Raw genomic sequence first — 18,243 nt, 5'->3', positions numbered from 1 at the left:
ACTCCACACCTATGAGAAAGCTTTGTATTTTCTATGCAAGTGTGGGTAGGAAATGCAGTTAGTTTATTCAAAATAGGTGTCAACCGCAGAAATACAAAGGATCATGAGAGACTACTACAAGCAACTACATGCCAATAAAATGGACAACCTGGAAGAAATGGCCAAATTCTTAGAAAAGTACAATCTTCCAAGACTGAACCAGGAAGAAAAAGAAAATACGAACAGACCAATCACAAGCTCTGAAATTGAAACTGTGATTAAAAACCTTCCAACAAACAAAAGCCCAGGGCCAGATGGCTTGATAGGCAATTTCTATCAAACATTTAGAGAAGAGCTAAAATAACACCTATCCTTCTCAAACTCTTCCAAAAAATAGCAGAAGGAGGAACACTCCCAAACTCATTCTAAGAGACTGCAATCACCCTGATGACAAAACCAGACAAAGATGCACAAAAAAAAATTACAGGCCAATATCACTGATGAACATAGATGCAAAAATCCTCAACAAAATACTAGCTAACAGAAGCCAACAGCACATTAAAAGGATCATACAACATGATCAAGTGGGGTTTATCCCTGGAATGCAAGGATTCTTCAATATACGCAAATCAATCAATGTGATACACCGTACTAACAAATTGAAGGATAAAAGCGATATGATAATCTCAACAGATGTAGAAAAAGCTTTTGACAATATTCAACACCCGTTTATGATAAAAATGCTCCAGAAAGTGGGCACAGAAGGAAACCACCTCAACACAATAAAAGCCATATATGACAAACCCACAGCCAACATCATTCTCAATGGTGAAAAACTGAAAGCATTTCCTCTACGAATAGGAACAAGAGAAGGGTTCCCACTCCACCACTATTATTCAACAAAGTTTTGGAAGTTTTAGCCATGGCAATCAGAAAAGAAAAAGAAAAAACAAGGAATCCAAATTGAAAAAGAAGTAAAACTATCACTGTTTGCAGATGACATGATACTATACATAGAAAATCCTAAAGATGCCACCAGAAAACTACTAGAGCTAATCAATGAATTTAGTAAAGTAGCAGGATACAAAATTAATGCACAGAAATCTCCTGCATTCCTATACACTAACAATGAAAAATCAGAAGGAGACATTAAGGAAACACTCCCATTTATCATTACGACAAAAAGAATAAAATACCTAGGAATAAACCTGCCTAAGTAGGCAAAAGACCTGTATGCAGAAAACAGTAAGACACTGATAAAAGAAATCAAAGACAATACAAACAGATGGAGAGATCTACCATGTTCTTGGATTGGAAGAATCAACATTGTGAAAATGACTATACTACCCAAAGCAATCTACAGAATCAATGCAATCCCTATGAAATAACCAATGGCATTTTTCATGGAACTAGAACAAGAAATTTTACAATTTGTATGGAAACATAAAAGACCCCAAATAGCCAAAGCAAACTTGAGAAAGAAACATGGAGCTGGAGGAATTAGGCTACCTGACTTCAGACTATACTACAAAGCTACAGTAATCAAGACAGTATAGTACTGGCACAATAACAGAAATATAGATCAATGGAACAAGATATAGAGCTCAGAGATAAACCCATGCACATATGGTCACCTTATCTTTTTGACAAAAGAGGCAAGAATATACAATGGAGAAAAGCAAGCCTCTTCAATAAGTGGTGCTGGGAAAACTGGACAGCTACATGTAAAAGAATGAAATTAGAACACTTTCTAACATCATACACAAAAATAAACTCAAAATGCATTAAAGACCTAAATGTAAAGCCAGACACTATAAAACTCTTAGAGGAAAACACAGGCAGAACACTCTATGACATAAATCATAGCATGATCCTTCTTGACCCACTTCAAGAATAATGGAAATAAAAACAAAAACAAACAAATACGACCTAATGAAACTTAAAAGCTTTTGTATAGCAAAGGAAACATAAGATAAAAAGACAACCCTCAGAATGGGAGAAAATATTTGCAAACAAAATAAATGACAAAGGATTAATCTCCAAAATATACAAGCAGCTCATAGAGCTCAATATAAAAAGCAAAACAAAACAAAACAACCTAATCCAAAAATGGGCAGAAGACCTAAATAGACATTTCTCCAAGCCACACAGACAGCCAACAAACACATGAAAAGATGCTCAACATCACTAATCATCAGAGAAATGCAAATTAAAGCCACAATGAGGTATCACCTCACACCAGTCAGAATGGGCATCATTAAAAATATAGAAACAATAAATGCTGGAGAGGGTGTGGAGAAAAGGGAACCCTCCTACACTGTTGGTGCAAATGTAAATTGATACAGCCACTATGGAAAACAGTATGGAGGTTTCTTAAAAACTAACAACAGAACTACCACATGACCCAGCAATCACACTACTGGGCATATAACCCTGAAAAAACCGTAATTCAAAAAGAATACACAATGTTCATTGCAGCTCTATTTACAATAGCCAGGACATGGAAGAAACCTAAATGTCCATCAACATGACTGGATAAAGAAGATGTGGCACATATATACAATTGAATATTACTCAGCCATAAAAAGGAACAAAACTGAGTTATTTGTAGTGAGGTGGATGGACCTAGTCTGTCATACAGAGTGAAGTCAGAAAGAGAAAAACAAATACTGTATGCTAATGCATACACATGGAATCTAAAAAAAGGTACTAATGAGTGGCAGGACAAGAATAAAGATGCAGATGTAGAGAACAGACTTGAGGACACAGAGGGGGAAGGGGAAGCTGGGATGAAGTGAGAGAGTAGCCTTGACGTATATACACTACCAAATGTAAAACAGATAGCTAGTGGGAAATTGCTACAGAGCAGAGGGAGATCAACTCGATGGTTGGTGATGACCTAAAAGGGTGGGATAGGGAGGGTGGGAGGGAGGCTCAAGAGGGAGGGGATATGGGGGATGTATGTATAAACACAGCTGATCTACTTTTCTGTACAGCAGAAACTGGCACAACATTGTAAAGCAACTATACTCCAATAAAGATCTGAAGAAAAACAAACAAACAAAAAAGATGTCAAACTACTGTCAGAAAGTTACCAAGATTGGTTGTCAGAAAAAAACCTGTTCCACTTGACTGGACGTGTTGGTCTGTTTTAACAGAAGATCCAGTCCATAGACACTGTCCCCAAGGGAACATTAAGGCAAAGAGTCTATAAGAATCTTTATACCTGGGTTTCTATATTGTCCTCACACTGTTGAGTGCATAAATCATCCTATCCTTGGTATCAGAAGTGAGAAAAACTTGTTTTTCTCATCTAATTTTAGTTTTCCTTCAAGGGACTAAAAATCATAACAGTGGTCAATGGGAGAATAGCATTCCTGCCTATAAAGAAATTCACCAAAGAGGAGAAAAACTTAAGATAAATTTGTATTTTTAAAAATAGTCCTGGTCTGGCATAACCAGGAAATATCAAGAAACACCAAGAAAACTTTGAATGAGCACTTTACCTTTTTCAGGCCTATCTTGAGAGAATTCGATTTTCAGCATGATAGGCTGAGCATACGATGCAATCTATCCCTCCTCAAATGTATAGAAATTAGAAAAGTAATATAAAAAGCAACTAGTACATATTTAGCAATATTTGAAAACAAGAACTCTCATTTGACAAGAAACTGTGAAGAAACTGCAAAACAAGAAGAGCAAATTGAAAACCATAACGCATGATTTTCAAAGTGTGGTCCCCAAACCAGCAACATCAGCCATCACTTAGAACTTGTTTGAAATGCGAATCTTGAACCCCAGCCCAGACCTAATAAACCAGCACAGTTTGGGATCCATGGGAATTAACAAATTTGAATTTAACAAGTAGAAAATACTCCTTGTTTTCAATTGCTTGCAATAGTTACAAATATTGACCATGAACTTGGCAACAAAGTAATTGCTGAAAACATTATTGGATTTAGATGAGAATTTACTAGAGCCACAGTTTTATTTTACCTGCACAGCTAGCAAGGAGAAAAACTAGATGCACAGGCTGGAAAGTCTGCACAATTTAGGTGGTGATGCAACTTAACATCAATGTAAGCAAGTGAAGTTCCATTTCCTACAACTATAGTATATGGATTACAACCAACAATACCATATTTCTGATATTCTGAAAGGAATACGGCATTCACCAGATAAACAGAAACTTTGTACTTGGCACTGAATGAAATCTCAAGAACTTTGTATTGAATAGCTCAGGAAGAACCTGCTCTTAATTCAAAAACTCATTAATTTCTTGATTGTTCATAGCAAAAGCATGAGACAACACATAAAGATAAAAGTAAGTAAGACTTCCCCCACCTGTTGGACTCTATTTCCTGTGTTCCTAAGATGACCGGAAAATTATTCCTCGTGGCTCTCATTTTCAAACCGAAGAGGATAACAACCAGCCTGGTAAAGTAAAGTGAAAACTCAAACTACTCCACAGATAAAATCATTTCCTGCCAAAGCTTAGCATGTTTGCAGATAACCTCTATTATTTTAAACCAAAACTAAATAATTTTTTTTGGTTTATAAATTTTCTTTCTTCTGAAGTCCCCACATATTCAGGAGAAAAACAACCAACCAATCATGACCTGTCATACAAGTCATGTTCACTGACTCAAATGCAATAATATTCAAAAGCAATACTTTAAAAATCCACGTGGAAAATACACACACACACACACACACACAATCTCTTAGCTTAAAGGAAATCACAACAAAAGTTAACATAAAATTTTTAAAATTAGTAACAACTTAAATGTCTACTGGCAGAGGAATGTACAAATAAATTGTGGCATACCCATAGTTTTAAAATGAATGAGTAAAAGCTGCACGTATGAATTTTAAAACTAATATTAAGTAAATAAAGGAAATGACAGAATGATTTGCATGAAGTTTAAAAATATGCAAAATGCTATTATTACATGTTATTTCTGGATATATGTGTATGTACTAAGCATATAACAACATGAAATTAAGTGATAAACACACCCTAAAACTACTAGAATAAATGAACTCAGCATGGTTGTAGGATACAATATTAATATATAGAAATCTGTTGCATTTCTATTCACTAATAATGAAATATCAAAAAAAAGTAAAAAGGAAATCCCTTTTAAAATTACATCAAAAAATATTAAAATATCTAGGAATAAACTTAACCAAAGAAGTTAAAGACCAAAGAAATGTAAAGATACCCTGCAATCCCCAAATGTAATGCAACCTGTATCAAAATATCCATGACATTCTTCACAGAACTACAACAAATAATCCTAAAATTTAACATATGGAACCACAAAAGACCCAGAATTGCCAAAGCAATCTTGAGAAAAAAGAACAAAGCTGGAGGCATAACCCTCCTAGACTTCAGGCTCTATTACAAAGCTATGGTAATCAAAATAAACATACACACTACTATATATAAAATAGGTAACAAATAAGGACCTATGTATAGCATAAGGAACTATATTCAATATTTTGTAATAACCTGAAAGGGAAAAGAATCTGAAAAAAAAATAGATATATATGTGTGTGTGTGTGTGTGTATATATATATATATATATATAACTGAATCACTTTGCTGTATACCTGAAACTAACACAAATCAACTACACTTCAATAAAAAAAATTTTTTTAAGTTGCACAAACTCCTCTGTGATGACACAAAATTTTTTTTTTAAGAAATCAAAATAGCATGGTATTGGCACAAAAACAGACGTATAGATCAACAGAACAGAGAGCCCAGAAATAAACCCACATAGCTACAATCAATTAATCTACAACAAAGGAGACAAGAATATACAATGGAGAAAAGACAGTCTCTTCAACAAGGGGTTCTGGGAAAACTGGACAGCTACATGTGAGACAATGAGATTAGAGCATTCCCTCACACTACATAAAAAAATTAATTCAAAATGCTTCAAAGACCTAAACCTAAGACCTGAAACTATAAAACTCCTAGAAGAGAGGATAGGTGGGACACTCTTTAACATAAATCGTAGCAATATTTTCTTGGATCAGTCTCCTAAGGCAAAAGAAATAAAAGCTAAAATAAACAGTACTTAATTAAACTTAAAAGTTTTTGCACAGCAAAGGAAAGCATCAACAAAATGAAAAAATCTACTGAATGGGAGAAAATATTTGCAAATGATGCAACTGACAAAGGATTAATATCCAAAATATATAAGCAGCTTATACAACTCAATACCAAAAAAAGCAAATAACTCAATCAAAACATGGGCAGAAGTCCTGAATAGACATTTATCCAAAGAAGATAGACAGCGCTTCCCTGGTGGTGCAGTGGTTAAGAATCTGCCTGCTAATGCAGGGGACATAGGTTCAAGCCCTGGGCTGGGAAGATCCCGCATGCCGCAGAGCATCTAAGCCTGTGCACCACAACTACTGAGCCCACACACTGCAACTAAGTAGAAGCCCACACGCCTAGAGCCCGAGCTCCGCAACAAGAGAAGCCACTGCAATGAGAAGCCCGCGCACCACAATGGAACAAAAAGTAACCCCCGCTCTCCAACCTAGAAAAAGCCCGTGGGCAGCAACGAAGACCCAATGCAGCCAAAAATAAATAAATAAAATAAATCTTAAAAAAAAAAAAAGACATACAGATGGTTAAAAAGCACATGAAAATATGTTCAGCATCACTTATTATTAGAGAAATGCAAATTAAAACCACAATGACATATCACCTCACACCTGTAAGAATGGTCATCATCAAAAAGTCTGCAAATAACAAATGTTAGAGAGGATGTGGAGAAAAAGGAACCCTCATACACTATTGGTGGGAATGGAAATTGGTGCAGCCGCTATGGAAAACAGTATAGGTTCCTTAAAAACCTAAAAATAGAACTACCATATGATCCAGCAATTCCACTCCTGGATATTTATAGAAAAAATGAAAACACTAATTCGAAAATATACACATATCCCAATGTTCATAGCATTATTTACAATAGCCAAGACATAGAAGCAATCCAAGTGTCTACCAACAGACAATTGGATTAAAAGACGTGAGGGTGTGTGTGAGGGTGTGTGTTTGTGTGTGTGTGTGTGTGTGTGTGTGTGTGTGTGTGTGTGTGTGTGTGTGTGTGTGTGTGTGTGTGTAACGGAATATTACTCAGCCATAAAAAGGGAATGAAATACTGCCATTTGCAGCAACATGGATGGATCTAGGGAATATTATGCTTTGTTAAATAAGTCAGACAAAGAAAGCCAAAGACTACATATCATTTATATGCATATGCAAAACAGAATCAGACTCACAGATATAAAAACCAAACTTGTATTTACCAAAGGGAAGAGTGGAGAGTCAAATTAGGGGCATGAGATTAGCAGATACAATCTACTAAACATAAAATATTGATAGATAAGCAACAAGGATAATACTGTATAACACAGGGAAGTATACCCATTATTTTGTAATAACCTATAATGGAATATAATCTGCTAGAATACTGAATCACTATGCTGTACACCTAACATAATACTGTAAGTGAAGTATACTTCAAAAAAATTGAATACCTTCAGTGAAGTGGCTACCTCTGGAAAGGGAGGGAAATGGGATCAGAGAGAGGTATACAAGATGCTTCAACTGTACCAACTGTTTTGTTCCTTTTATTAAAAACAAAACAAAACAAAATCTCCAGCAAATATGACAAAATGTTAATATATGATACTGAATGGGGTACACAGGGTTTTTTTTCTATTATTATTTTCCATGATTTTCTGTGTACTTGAAATATTCATGATGATAAGAACTGAAAGAGAACAAAATACCCACATATCAAAATCAATGGGTTGTAAAGAAGTCTAGAGGAAAACTTAAACTCTCTAAAAGGAATCAGAAAATAAAAATTGAAAATAAATGAATTAAAATTTAAAGACAAAAACATGGCAAAGTGCAACAGAACAAACACAAAGAAAGTAAAAACACTGAAAATGATAAAACCACGAATTAACATAAAACAAAATACAACAAGAAAGTGCTGACAGAACTGCCCAGTATAACTTAAAAAACGGTTGGAAAAATAAATACGCTAGACCAGTAGCAGTCAAATTTTTCCTCTCGCAACTCCTTTACACTTCTAAAAGCTCTTCTGTTCTATTAATATTCAATGTAGTATAGGTTAAAGCCGAGAAAAATTATAAACATTCATTTTAAAGTTTATTTTAAAATAGTAACAAACATGTTCTCATGAAATACAACTTCATTTTCCAAAACAAACAAACCAAAAAGATGTAGTCAGAAGACTGGCACTGCTTTACCTATTCGAGAATTTCCTTAATGTATCGTTCAATAGAAGACAACTGTTTCTACCTTCAACCTGTAGTGACAGATCATTTTGGTTGAAGTATATAAGAAGAAAATACAGCCTCGTAGCCATTTCAGGTAATTGTTGATATTCTTTGGCACAATAGCAAAACTCAACATGTGGCAATTTCTTAAAGAGTAATTGTAATGTAGAGTCTGAAACCCTATCAATGAACTTTTTGCACTTTGTTACATTAAAATCCATTGGTTTATCTGGCTCTTTGAATGAATCTTTTATCCAAGCCTGATTTTGTAACACTGCGCATTGGTCATTTGGAAAATATTGGTTCAGAGTTACGCAGATCTTCCAAACACTGACACATTTCATTATATCTACCAAAAAAAACATATTCATTAATACCACTACTGATCTCATCAGAAAAGACATTCTTAAGTGAATCCGATATTCTTACCGGAAGTGAACAGTGGTGAAAATACAGTAACTACTAACACAGTTTGAAGCCACTCTTTGATTCTTGCTGAAACACCAGCAGTTTTACCTACTTGTTTTAACACCATCAGCAAAAATGGCAAATAACATCTTAGTATCATCAAAGTAGTTTTGACCTTTCAGAGTTCTGGAAAGGGCCCCAGTGATGCCCAGAGCCCTGAAGACCACACTTTTGAGAACTACTGAGGTTGAAACTCCCTTGGAAAGTACAATCAAGAGAAAATGAGAAGGTATAATAACATCAGGAACAAATACGATAAAAAAAAAAAAAAAACCTATAGTGTTTTTTAATTACAAATTTAAATTATACATAAAATTACACATGCATATATAAGTGAATATATTATGAATAAGCCAATAAGAGAAGCAAACCAGAAAGCTTAAGTTGGAGGATGGAATCCTAGTTCCTCTAGTCAATAGCTGTGAAACCTTGTTCAATTGTCCCCCGTGCCTCAATTTCCTTATTTATAAAATGGAGATGATGATAAAACGCCCCTTCAATAAATTTTGGTGAGGATTAAATGAATTAACGCAAGTAAAATGCTTTAAAAATCTCTCGCATGTGATAAGTTGTATAAGTAATTATGTTAGCCGTCATAATAGAATTCCACCAATGAGTATGAAATTGCCCAATTTTCAAGGAAAATGTAAGTGACAAAAACTGAGTCAAGAAGAGAAAAATCTATCAGCCAGTTAGTTGAACAGCCTGGACTTGGCCTCATTTTCCCAAGCACGGTCTTTGTGCTGCACCTCCCTCTTCTCTTAAGCACATCCCCAGCAGATCCCACAGCTGTCCTGTAACTGCAGTTAATGCAAGTCCAGGTCAGTGTCACTGGCCTTAGTGGCAGCAACAAGAAGTCTGTTCTTTAATTCCTTTGCCCTCCCTTCTCTGGGGACCCAGATGATGCATGGGGTTAAGGGACAAACATCTCTTTACTCAACTGAGGGTGCAAATGCAGCCCTCTCCTGGTGATCACTGCTCCTCCCGTATGCCATGTAGGGCATCTGGTCCTGGCTCAAACCCTCTATGGGCAACACAGCTACTGCCCTCTTGCGGCTGGGTGAACACTTACAAGGTGCTCAAGCCTGGATGCTTTACATAGTGTCACTGACCTCCCAGAAATATACTAGTTTTGCTACACCAAACTGAAGGGTATAGCCTGCTTCTCCGGTATCCCATCACTCCTCCCTTCCACATCTCTCCATTCTTTTTAGGGATCAAGACGTCTGCTCTCAACCACACTGGTCATTCTGCCCTCCCTGTAGTCACTCTCCAATGTGAGAAATATTCTCAGGGCTTCTTGCCTCAATTGGCTGCAACAGTGGGCAACAGGAGCCACTAGAGACTGAGGACACTAATGCCCTCTCTTTTGATGCTCCCATCCTCTCCCAGGAATTTGCATGTAACACACTGGGGAAAGGTCGACAGCTGGGGATGGATGAGATGAGTAGGCTAGTTTCGCCTTCAATCATTCAGGGTAACTAAGGAACTGGGGATATTTATCCTAGAGGGGAATGCACTTCAGAAAACATGGAGCTATCTTGGCATATCTGAAGAATAATTGAATGGGAGTGTGGTACACTTTTCCTATGTGGTTCTGGAGTAAGGAAGTAGGACAAACTGATGTAAGTAATAGGAACACCACTTCCAACACAATAATAACCATTAACAATTACAACTGTACCTAGGTGTGAACTTCCAGCCACTTCAGAGGCAAAAAGATGAATGAATGCACATTTGGTTGGGATGCTAAGGGAGGGGACAGAAATTAATAAGAGATTAGACTGAGTTCTCAAAATCTCTTGCAATTTTTTAAAAAATTCAAACACACAGGGAGGTTGAAAAATACTACAATTACACAGTTCTATGCAAGAATAGCAAGAAGTGAATAAGATGAAAAGTGGGATTTGTTTTTTTCAGGTGGCAAAGACATGAGTACCTTTACAGGCGATGGTAAAGGAAAAAGAGAAGATGATGATGTGGTATCTGGCTGGCCTTCAGACCAGTTTCCCAGCGGTATGCTGAAAGCAGCCAGGTAAGGCCTGGGGTGGCCCAAATTCCCAGGCCAGTTACCAATGGCCATGAGCAGCCTATTCAGTCTATCTGTACAGACCTCAGAAATACTATTTGGTGCACATGCTATGTGGTGAAGGCACCACTTCAGATAATCCTCAAGGTATAAAAATGAATTTGGGGGATTTCCTGGTGGTGCAGAGGTTAGGACTTGGCACTTTCACTGCCAGGCCTGGGTATGATCCCTGGTCGGAGAACTAAGATCCCACAAGCTATGCAATGTAGCCCAAAAAATAAATGGATAAAAAATAAACATGAATTTCATCCATTCATTTATTTAAATATTTGAGCACAATTAAGTGTGAGGCACTTTTCTCAGGGCTAGGGATAAAGTAAAGAACACAAGAGATGATTCCTGCCCTCCTGGAGCTCACTTTCTGGTAGGGAGGGGTACAGGGAATGACCAAGTATATACTGGAAGACTATTAATGTTATAGACCAAAATAGGCAGGGGGATACTGGATGGTAAAGACCTGAAGAAAAAGGTGACATTTAAGCAGATTTCATGATGGGAAGAAGCCAAAACTGATATCCAAAAGAAGAGAATTCTAGCAGAAAGAACAAAAAGTGGAAAGGTCCACGGTAGAAGCATGGGTGAAACAGTAAGGAGGCCACCATATGATACAGTAGGTACTTTAATACTCAGTGGCACAAAACATTTGTCAGCAGTTATTTAGCATCTGAATGCTCAGTTTTCATCCAATTATTTAAAAAGAAAATGAAAAAAGATAACACGTTATCAGCATGTTCAAACAACAAAGATCACATGTAAACTGTGTAAAAGTGTCTGATAAGACGGACACTAAAAAGGTAATTATTACTTAAGATAATAATAGTAATAGTAAAAATAAAGTAGAGCTCTTCTACCTGAAGCAGGGGTGGTAGGTCTGAAACCCTAAATACTTGCCCCATCCTTTCTGTAACCCACAGCACTCCAGGACACAGTTTACATTGCACAGAACCACAGAGAAGATCCAGAGCTCCAGTAACAAAAGGTGTACAAGCAACAAACCTACCTTGTCTGAAGTTGCAATTAATGGCTGTATTCTAAATTATATTGATCTGAAGTGCTAATGAAATCTGTTAAAGCTCAATGAAAATCAGAACAAGTCTGAATAATAAGCATCCCTTTATTTGCTGACGCCATTACAAAAACTGATTACATTAGCAACAAGAAGTGTTTTCTTTAGTTGAAGTCAGAGGCAGTTACTCCCCAAAATGTTAAGTAAAACAGTGTACAACATCAGTATTAAAATGTTAAATTTTACATTGTCTTTACCACTTTTGATCTTCTGAACAATTTTTTTGAGCAAAATAAGATAAAAGATTACATGTTTATTTTATCTTCAGGAATGTAAAGGTCTAATTATTCAAACAGTTTTTATTATAAAACTAAACTCTGAAGGTGTCTACAGAGTTGGCTTTTTTTTCTCTCTTTAAATCAGTAGTCTAACAAGGATTAGAAAAGACAAAACTCTGTTCAGTGTTTCTGACAAAGTAGAAAGGGTGAAAACATAAATAAGGCTTTAATTTGGCAAAATATAATACAATGCCTTCTGTTATCCTTGAATGAACAGTTTCCCAATTACTTCACTCTGTAAAAGATCAGAAAGAAATAAAATTCATTTCAAAACACAGAAACAAAAGGCAATCAGAAGATATCTGTCAAATACCAAAGGTACATATTCCATTTGATCTAGCATGGCCCTTTCAACTAAGAACAGAACAATTAATACTACTGATAATCAAAAATAAGAGAAAAATTTCAGGATTCAGAAGAAGCTTTTAGGTGGATTTTTAAATATGTGAGCCAAAACCTCAGACCAAACTGAGAATAATACAGGGATTTTAAAATCCTATTTAGAAAACTTTTAAGAGAACAACATTGGGAATCCATTTGTATTACTGTTCCCCTCAAGAGGCTATAAAGCTAATAAGGTGAGTGAGTAGCACAGAAAAGAAACTGAAATTTACAACTCCCCACCCATGAATAAATAATTTAAGTTTCAGACAGAGAGTTTCTAAGGTCTTTTGAAGCTTTCCAAGTCAGATAAAATGCCTAAAGAAATTAAACTTCAAAAGCCATTAAAGAGACTAAAAGGACTTAACCATATGCAACATGTGAAGTCCGATTGGATCCTGGTTTGGAAAAAACAGCTAAAAAGAGATTTCATGTATAAGTGGGGACACTTGAATATGGGCTTAAAAATGGATGATATTATAGAACTACTGTTTTGGTCTTTTTGGATGTGATAGTGATACTATGGATTTGTAAGAGAATATCTTTGTTCTTGAGAGATGCATACTTAAGTGCTTAGGGATAAAATGTCATGTTATCTGAAAGTTACTTTCAAATGGTTTGACATCAACAAAATATGTATAAACAAAGAAATGAAGCAGCTGAAGGGTGTCTGAGTGTTACATATTCTTTCAACTTTTCATTATGTGTGAAAATTTTCAAAATTAAAAAACTGAGGGGAAAAGAAATTAGAAAGTTAAAAAGCAAAGTTATCACTGGCTATCATGTTCTCTAATTAAAATAAGATTAACAGCTGATCAGAAAGTCTACATAGCCCACTGGTACATTAAATTAAGCAGTGCTGTGTAAACACATTACAGAAAATGGAAACCTGATCCACAAGACAGTCAAATGTAAAGTGAGAAATAAAAGCTAGATATTATCTGAAACATTAACTCTTATACTTTAATAGCACCAAAAAAAGAAATTTTTTCTTTCAGAAACAAAAGACAACTGCATCATGAAAGAATCTATTTGTTAAAGGGAGTAAGGAGGGCACATATATACAAAACACACAAATAAAATTTCACCTCAGTTTTTCCTGAATAACATCAAGACCCAGATTAAGAGCACAGGGCCTGGGCCCAGACTACCTTAATTTAAATCCCAGCTTACCCAGTTACTAGCTGTGTGACTTTGGGCAACTGAGAGAACCCCTTTGGGTCTGTTGTAAAATGGAAATTAAAAATTAAATAATAATATTAACAATAATAATAATCCCTACCTATCTACTGCACTGAGTTATTGTGAAAATGTAAATGAATGACCACATGTTAGAAGCATGTTCGCTGTCAGAGGCACACTCCTGAAGTGTCAGCTGTTAAGATCTTCCTCCTCCTCCCACATGACTCCATACGAAGGCTCCAAGGTAAGGGGTCCTGGGTGCTACAGTCTGAATGCATGTGTGTCCCCCCACCCCCAAATTCACATGCTGAGATTCTACCTCCCACTGTAATGGTATCTGGAAGTGGGCCCCTTTAGGAGACTCCACCATTATGAATGGGATTAGTGCCCTTACAGAATGGACCCCAGAGAGATCCCTTGCCCCTTTTGTCATGTGAGGACACAGCAAGAAGATGGCCATCTTTAAACCAGTAAGTGAGTCTCACCTGACAGAATCTACTGGTGCCTTGATCTTAGACTTCCCAGCCTCCAGAGCTGTGAAAAATAAATGTCTGCTGCTTAAGCCACCCGGTGACTGGGATTTTTGTTACAGCACCCCAAACAGACTAAGACACTGGGGTAATAAAGTTTTCTGTTATAGTCGGATATACACTTGGATTACTTAGAAGCCAGGCAAATATGAAACATAAGAAAAAGTAGGTATCTAGAAACAAAAAAGTATACTACAAAATATTAGTGTTTACAGTCCAAGCTACAAAAAAATCACCTTAATTAAAAAAAGGAGGGAGGAGGAATGAGAGTCTTCTTTTGGGGGAAGTGGTGGGGATGGGGAGAGAAGGATAGGAGATTAAGCAGGAAGACTTCCAAAAGAAAAGAAAGGATAATGTTTTACAAATTAAGGATACAAGATAAATACACCTACCCCTACAACTCACAGAAATGCTAAGTTCTGTGTGTTAGGATTTAGAAAACTAAATTACTATCATCTCTCTCATTTTTGTCTTTTAAAAATAGCTTTTCCCTTACTGAAAATGTACAGCATTACCTTAAACAATTCGTATGTACTTGTAGTATATACTAAAAAAGACATAAGATTCCTGGTGGAAATGCAAATTGGTACAGCCACTATGGAAAACAGTATGGAGGTTCTTCAAAAAACTAAAAATAGAGTTACCATATGACCCAGCAATCCCAGTCCTGGGCATGCAACCAAAGAAAACTCTAAATAAACAATACATGCACCCCAATGTTCATAGCAGCTCTATTTACAATAGCCAAGACATGGAAGCAACGTAAGTGTCCTTCAACAAGAAGATGTAGTGTGTACACACACACACACACACACACACACACACACACACACACACACACACACACCCCCACTGGATTATTACTTGGCCATAAAAAATAATGAAGTAGTATCATCTGCAGCAACACGGATGGACCTAGAGATTATCATACTAAGTAAAGTAAGTCAGAAAGAAAAAAGACAAATATCATATGATATGATTTACATGTGACATCTAAAATATAATACAAATGAATTTATTTACAAAGCAGAAACAGACTCATAGACATAGAAAATAAATTTATGGTTCCCAAAGGGGAAAAGGGGTTGGGGAGCAATAAACTGGGACTTGGAGATTAGCAGATACAAACTACTATACATAAAAGAGATAAACAACAAGGTGCTACTGTGTAGCACAGGGAACTATATTCAGTATCCTGTAATAAACAATAGTGGAAAAGAATATGAAAAAGAATATATATATATGTGTATGACTGAATTACTTTGCTGTACATCAGAAATTAAAACTACATTGCAAATTAACTACACTTCAATTAAAAAAAAGTAAAGTATATCTAAATAAAGCAAGGAAGAAAAAAAGATTATTGACATGAGACATTAAACTATAAATTCTGATGATTAAGAAATCTTTATTCCCAAGTTAATCATCTGGTAGTAGTTTTAAAAGAGTTAACAAGAGGGAAAATACACTGAGCAAAAATGATGGCTGAAGTTAAAAACCTGAAGGTAACACAAACATTTAAAGGGCATAAAGAAGAGCTGTGGGAACCAAGGGATCCCTAAGAAGGGACTGTACCCAATGTTGGGTTCAATCCATGCAAGCAAAGAGTTCTCCAGTGCTGGTGGACCTCCAGCTTCAAACAATCCATCTCTCCTTCGTGATATACTGCTGACCACTCAACTGCTGACCCTCTCACTTGCCAAAGTTGAACTTATGTTCATCAGCTAACAGAAGAATGCACAGTTATCATTTAGGTGAGTTGCCTGCTAAACAATAGTTCAGTTTTAGCTGTGTTCCAGGGTACATGTATTTCTTTTAACAAATTACACAGTATAATTTTATAAATTAGGAAGAAAAAATCAGAAAAATACAAGTGTTATTACCAATGATCACTGTAAGTCTCAAATTTAATATGATTAAGGCAAATGTGGAAACAGGCAAGCAAAAAATGGTTCTAACCACATGTTTGGGAAGAAAAAGAAAATACTGAAGAACACTTTTGAATGCTGGAGAGATACTACTAACAAGGTCTAAAGGCAAAGGGTAACAGGCCATCTTATAACTTTCAGGTTCTCAGAAATGAAACCCGGGACTTCCCTGATGGTGCAGGGGTTAAGAATCCACCTGAAAACGCAGGGGACACGGGTTCGAACCCTGGTCCGGGAAGATCCCACATGCCAAGGAGCAACTAAGCCTGTGTGCCACAGCTACTGAGCCTGCGCTCTAGAGCTTGTGAGCCACAACTACTGAGCCCGAGTGCCTAGAGCGTGTGCTCCTCAAGGAGAAGCCACTGCAACTAGAGAAAGCCCACGTGCAGCAACGAAGATCCAACGCAGCCAAAAATAAGTTAATTAATTTAAAAAAAAGAGAGAGAGAAAAAAATGAAACCCTTCCCTTAGAACACAGAGGCCTCAACACTTGTTTAGAATAATTCATAGCTATTTTCACTATTTCACGTGCAAAAAAAGATCCTATATTAGCTCTAACAATATTACCATTAATGAATGACTTCAGCAAAAACGGTTTCATTGGAATGGCAAAAAAGAGAAGCCATTCTAGACTAGATGAAGCAGTTAGCAGCAAGTAAGGAAGTAGATACTGTGACAATAGTTTCTTCTTTTAAGAATCTTTGTTAAATAGTGAAGTAAAAAATTATGGTGGCAACCTAAAGGAAGTACAATACATTTAGCACGTTTTCAAGACTGAACAGAAGCAGTGAGTGGAGAGAAGAGAACAGGACTCAAGAGGTGGGAAGGAAAGTTGCCCTGAGAAGCAGGAAGCAAGGTTATTTTCTACTTTGGGGAACGGTGGTAAAGTGGCAGAAGTTTAACTCTAGGCAACTGAGAGGTCAGCTTACCAAGGATAAAAGATTAAGGTACGATTCTTTTTGCTGAAGAAGATGTGGTATGTATGCGTATACACACACACCCACACCCACAATGAAATACTACTCAGCCATAAAAAAGAAGGAAATCCTGCCATTTGCAACAACATGGTTGGAACCTGGAGGTATTATGCTAAGGAAATAAGTCAGAGAAAGACAATATGATTTCACTCATATGTGAAATCTAAAAAAACAAAACAGACAAAATAAAACAAAAACAAACTCATAAAAGAGAACAGCGTAGTAGTTACCAGAGGGGAAGGAAGTTGGGGGGGGTGGGCAAAATGGGAGAAGGAGGTCAAATGTATGGTTACAGATGGTACCTAATCTTGTGGTGGTGATCACCTTGCAGTGTATACCAGGTATAATGCTACACTCATGAAATTTATATATTAAAAAAAAAAGATAAGTTATGTTTTTTCTCCTCCAAGCTACAAGCCCAAAATATGTCAGGATAGAAATAAAACTTTAAGAAAGCTAAGGCTGTCATTTGGAGGTTCTGAGAGAAATGAAGAGGGAATATTTCCACTAGGGTAACAAGAGTTCCTATATTTATGGTAAATACACACTATACATACATTCTCACACATATTACATCAATTATCCACAGACAGTTAGTAATACTTCAGTTATTCTTACCTAATACCTGATAGTGTTCCTTCTCCTTTGTGAGCTGTTGGTTTACTGCCTGAAGCAACTGCTGTAACTGTGTTACAGTCTGATTTAGACTTACAGACATTGTCTCCTTCTCAGAAGACTCCTAGAAAGAAGACGGAAGAGAGGAGAAACTCTGAGCACAAGGAAAGGTTATTTGCAACCAAAAACAGAAAATATTTTATTATTTTAAACACAAACATAACAATTCTGAAAGATGACGTGAAAAATGACAATAAAAACCACATAGAACAATAGTGTTTGCTACCTAGTGGTGCAAATTAGTTTGCACCAAAGAAAGTTGTTATAAACATTGTCACTAGGTTACAAAGGGAAAAATCTAGAATCTATGAATATCAGACATAAATCCCTTTCTCTTTTCAGAAAAAAAAAAATGT

The 18,243-nt window shown here is 36.3% G+C and overlaps 1 protein-coding gene across 10 annotated transcripts in view; it reads right to left on the bottom strand.

The window, feature by feature from the left end:
* KTN1 (kinectin 1) overlaps positions 1-18,243 on the bottom strand; it is a 126,194-nt gene that overhangs the window by 10,966 nt on the left and 96,985 nt on the right. For 8 of the 10 annotated variants that reach the window (XM_057732885.1, XM_057732891.1, XM_057732888.1 and 5 more), the window contains one exon: positions 17,831-17,951. In XM_057732885.1, the coding sequence (XP_057588868.1) occupies positions 17,831-17,951 (121 nt within the window). Of the gene's footprint in view, positions 1-11,966; positions 12,450-14,262; positions 14,312-17,830; positions 17,952-18,243 lie in introns of those variants that run through there. The other 2 variants (XM_057732887.1, XM_057732890.1) reach the window with 2 other exon arrangements.

This window comes from Hippopotamus amphibius, chromosome 4, assembly GCF_030028045.1.
Source record: "Hippopotamus amphibius kiboko isolate mHipAmp2 chromosome 4, mHipAmp2.hap2, whole genome shotgun sequence".
Classification (NCBI taxonomy): domain Eukaryota; kingdom Metazoa; phylum Chordata; class Mammalia; order Artiodactyla; family Hippopotamidae; genus Hippopotamus; species Hippopotamus amphibius.
The sequence above is the reverse complement of the archived record's forward strand: the minus strand, read 5'-3'. Positions and strand labels throughout refer to the sequence as shown.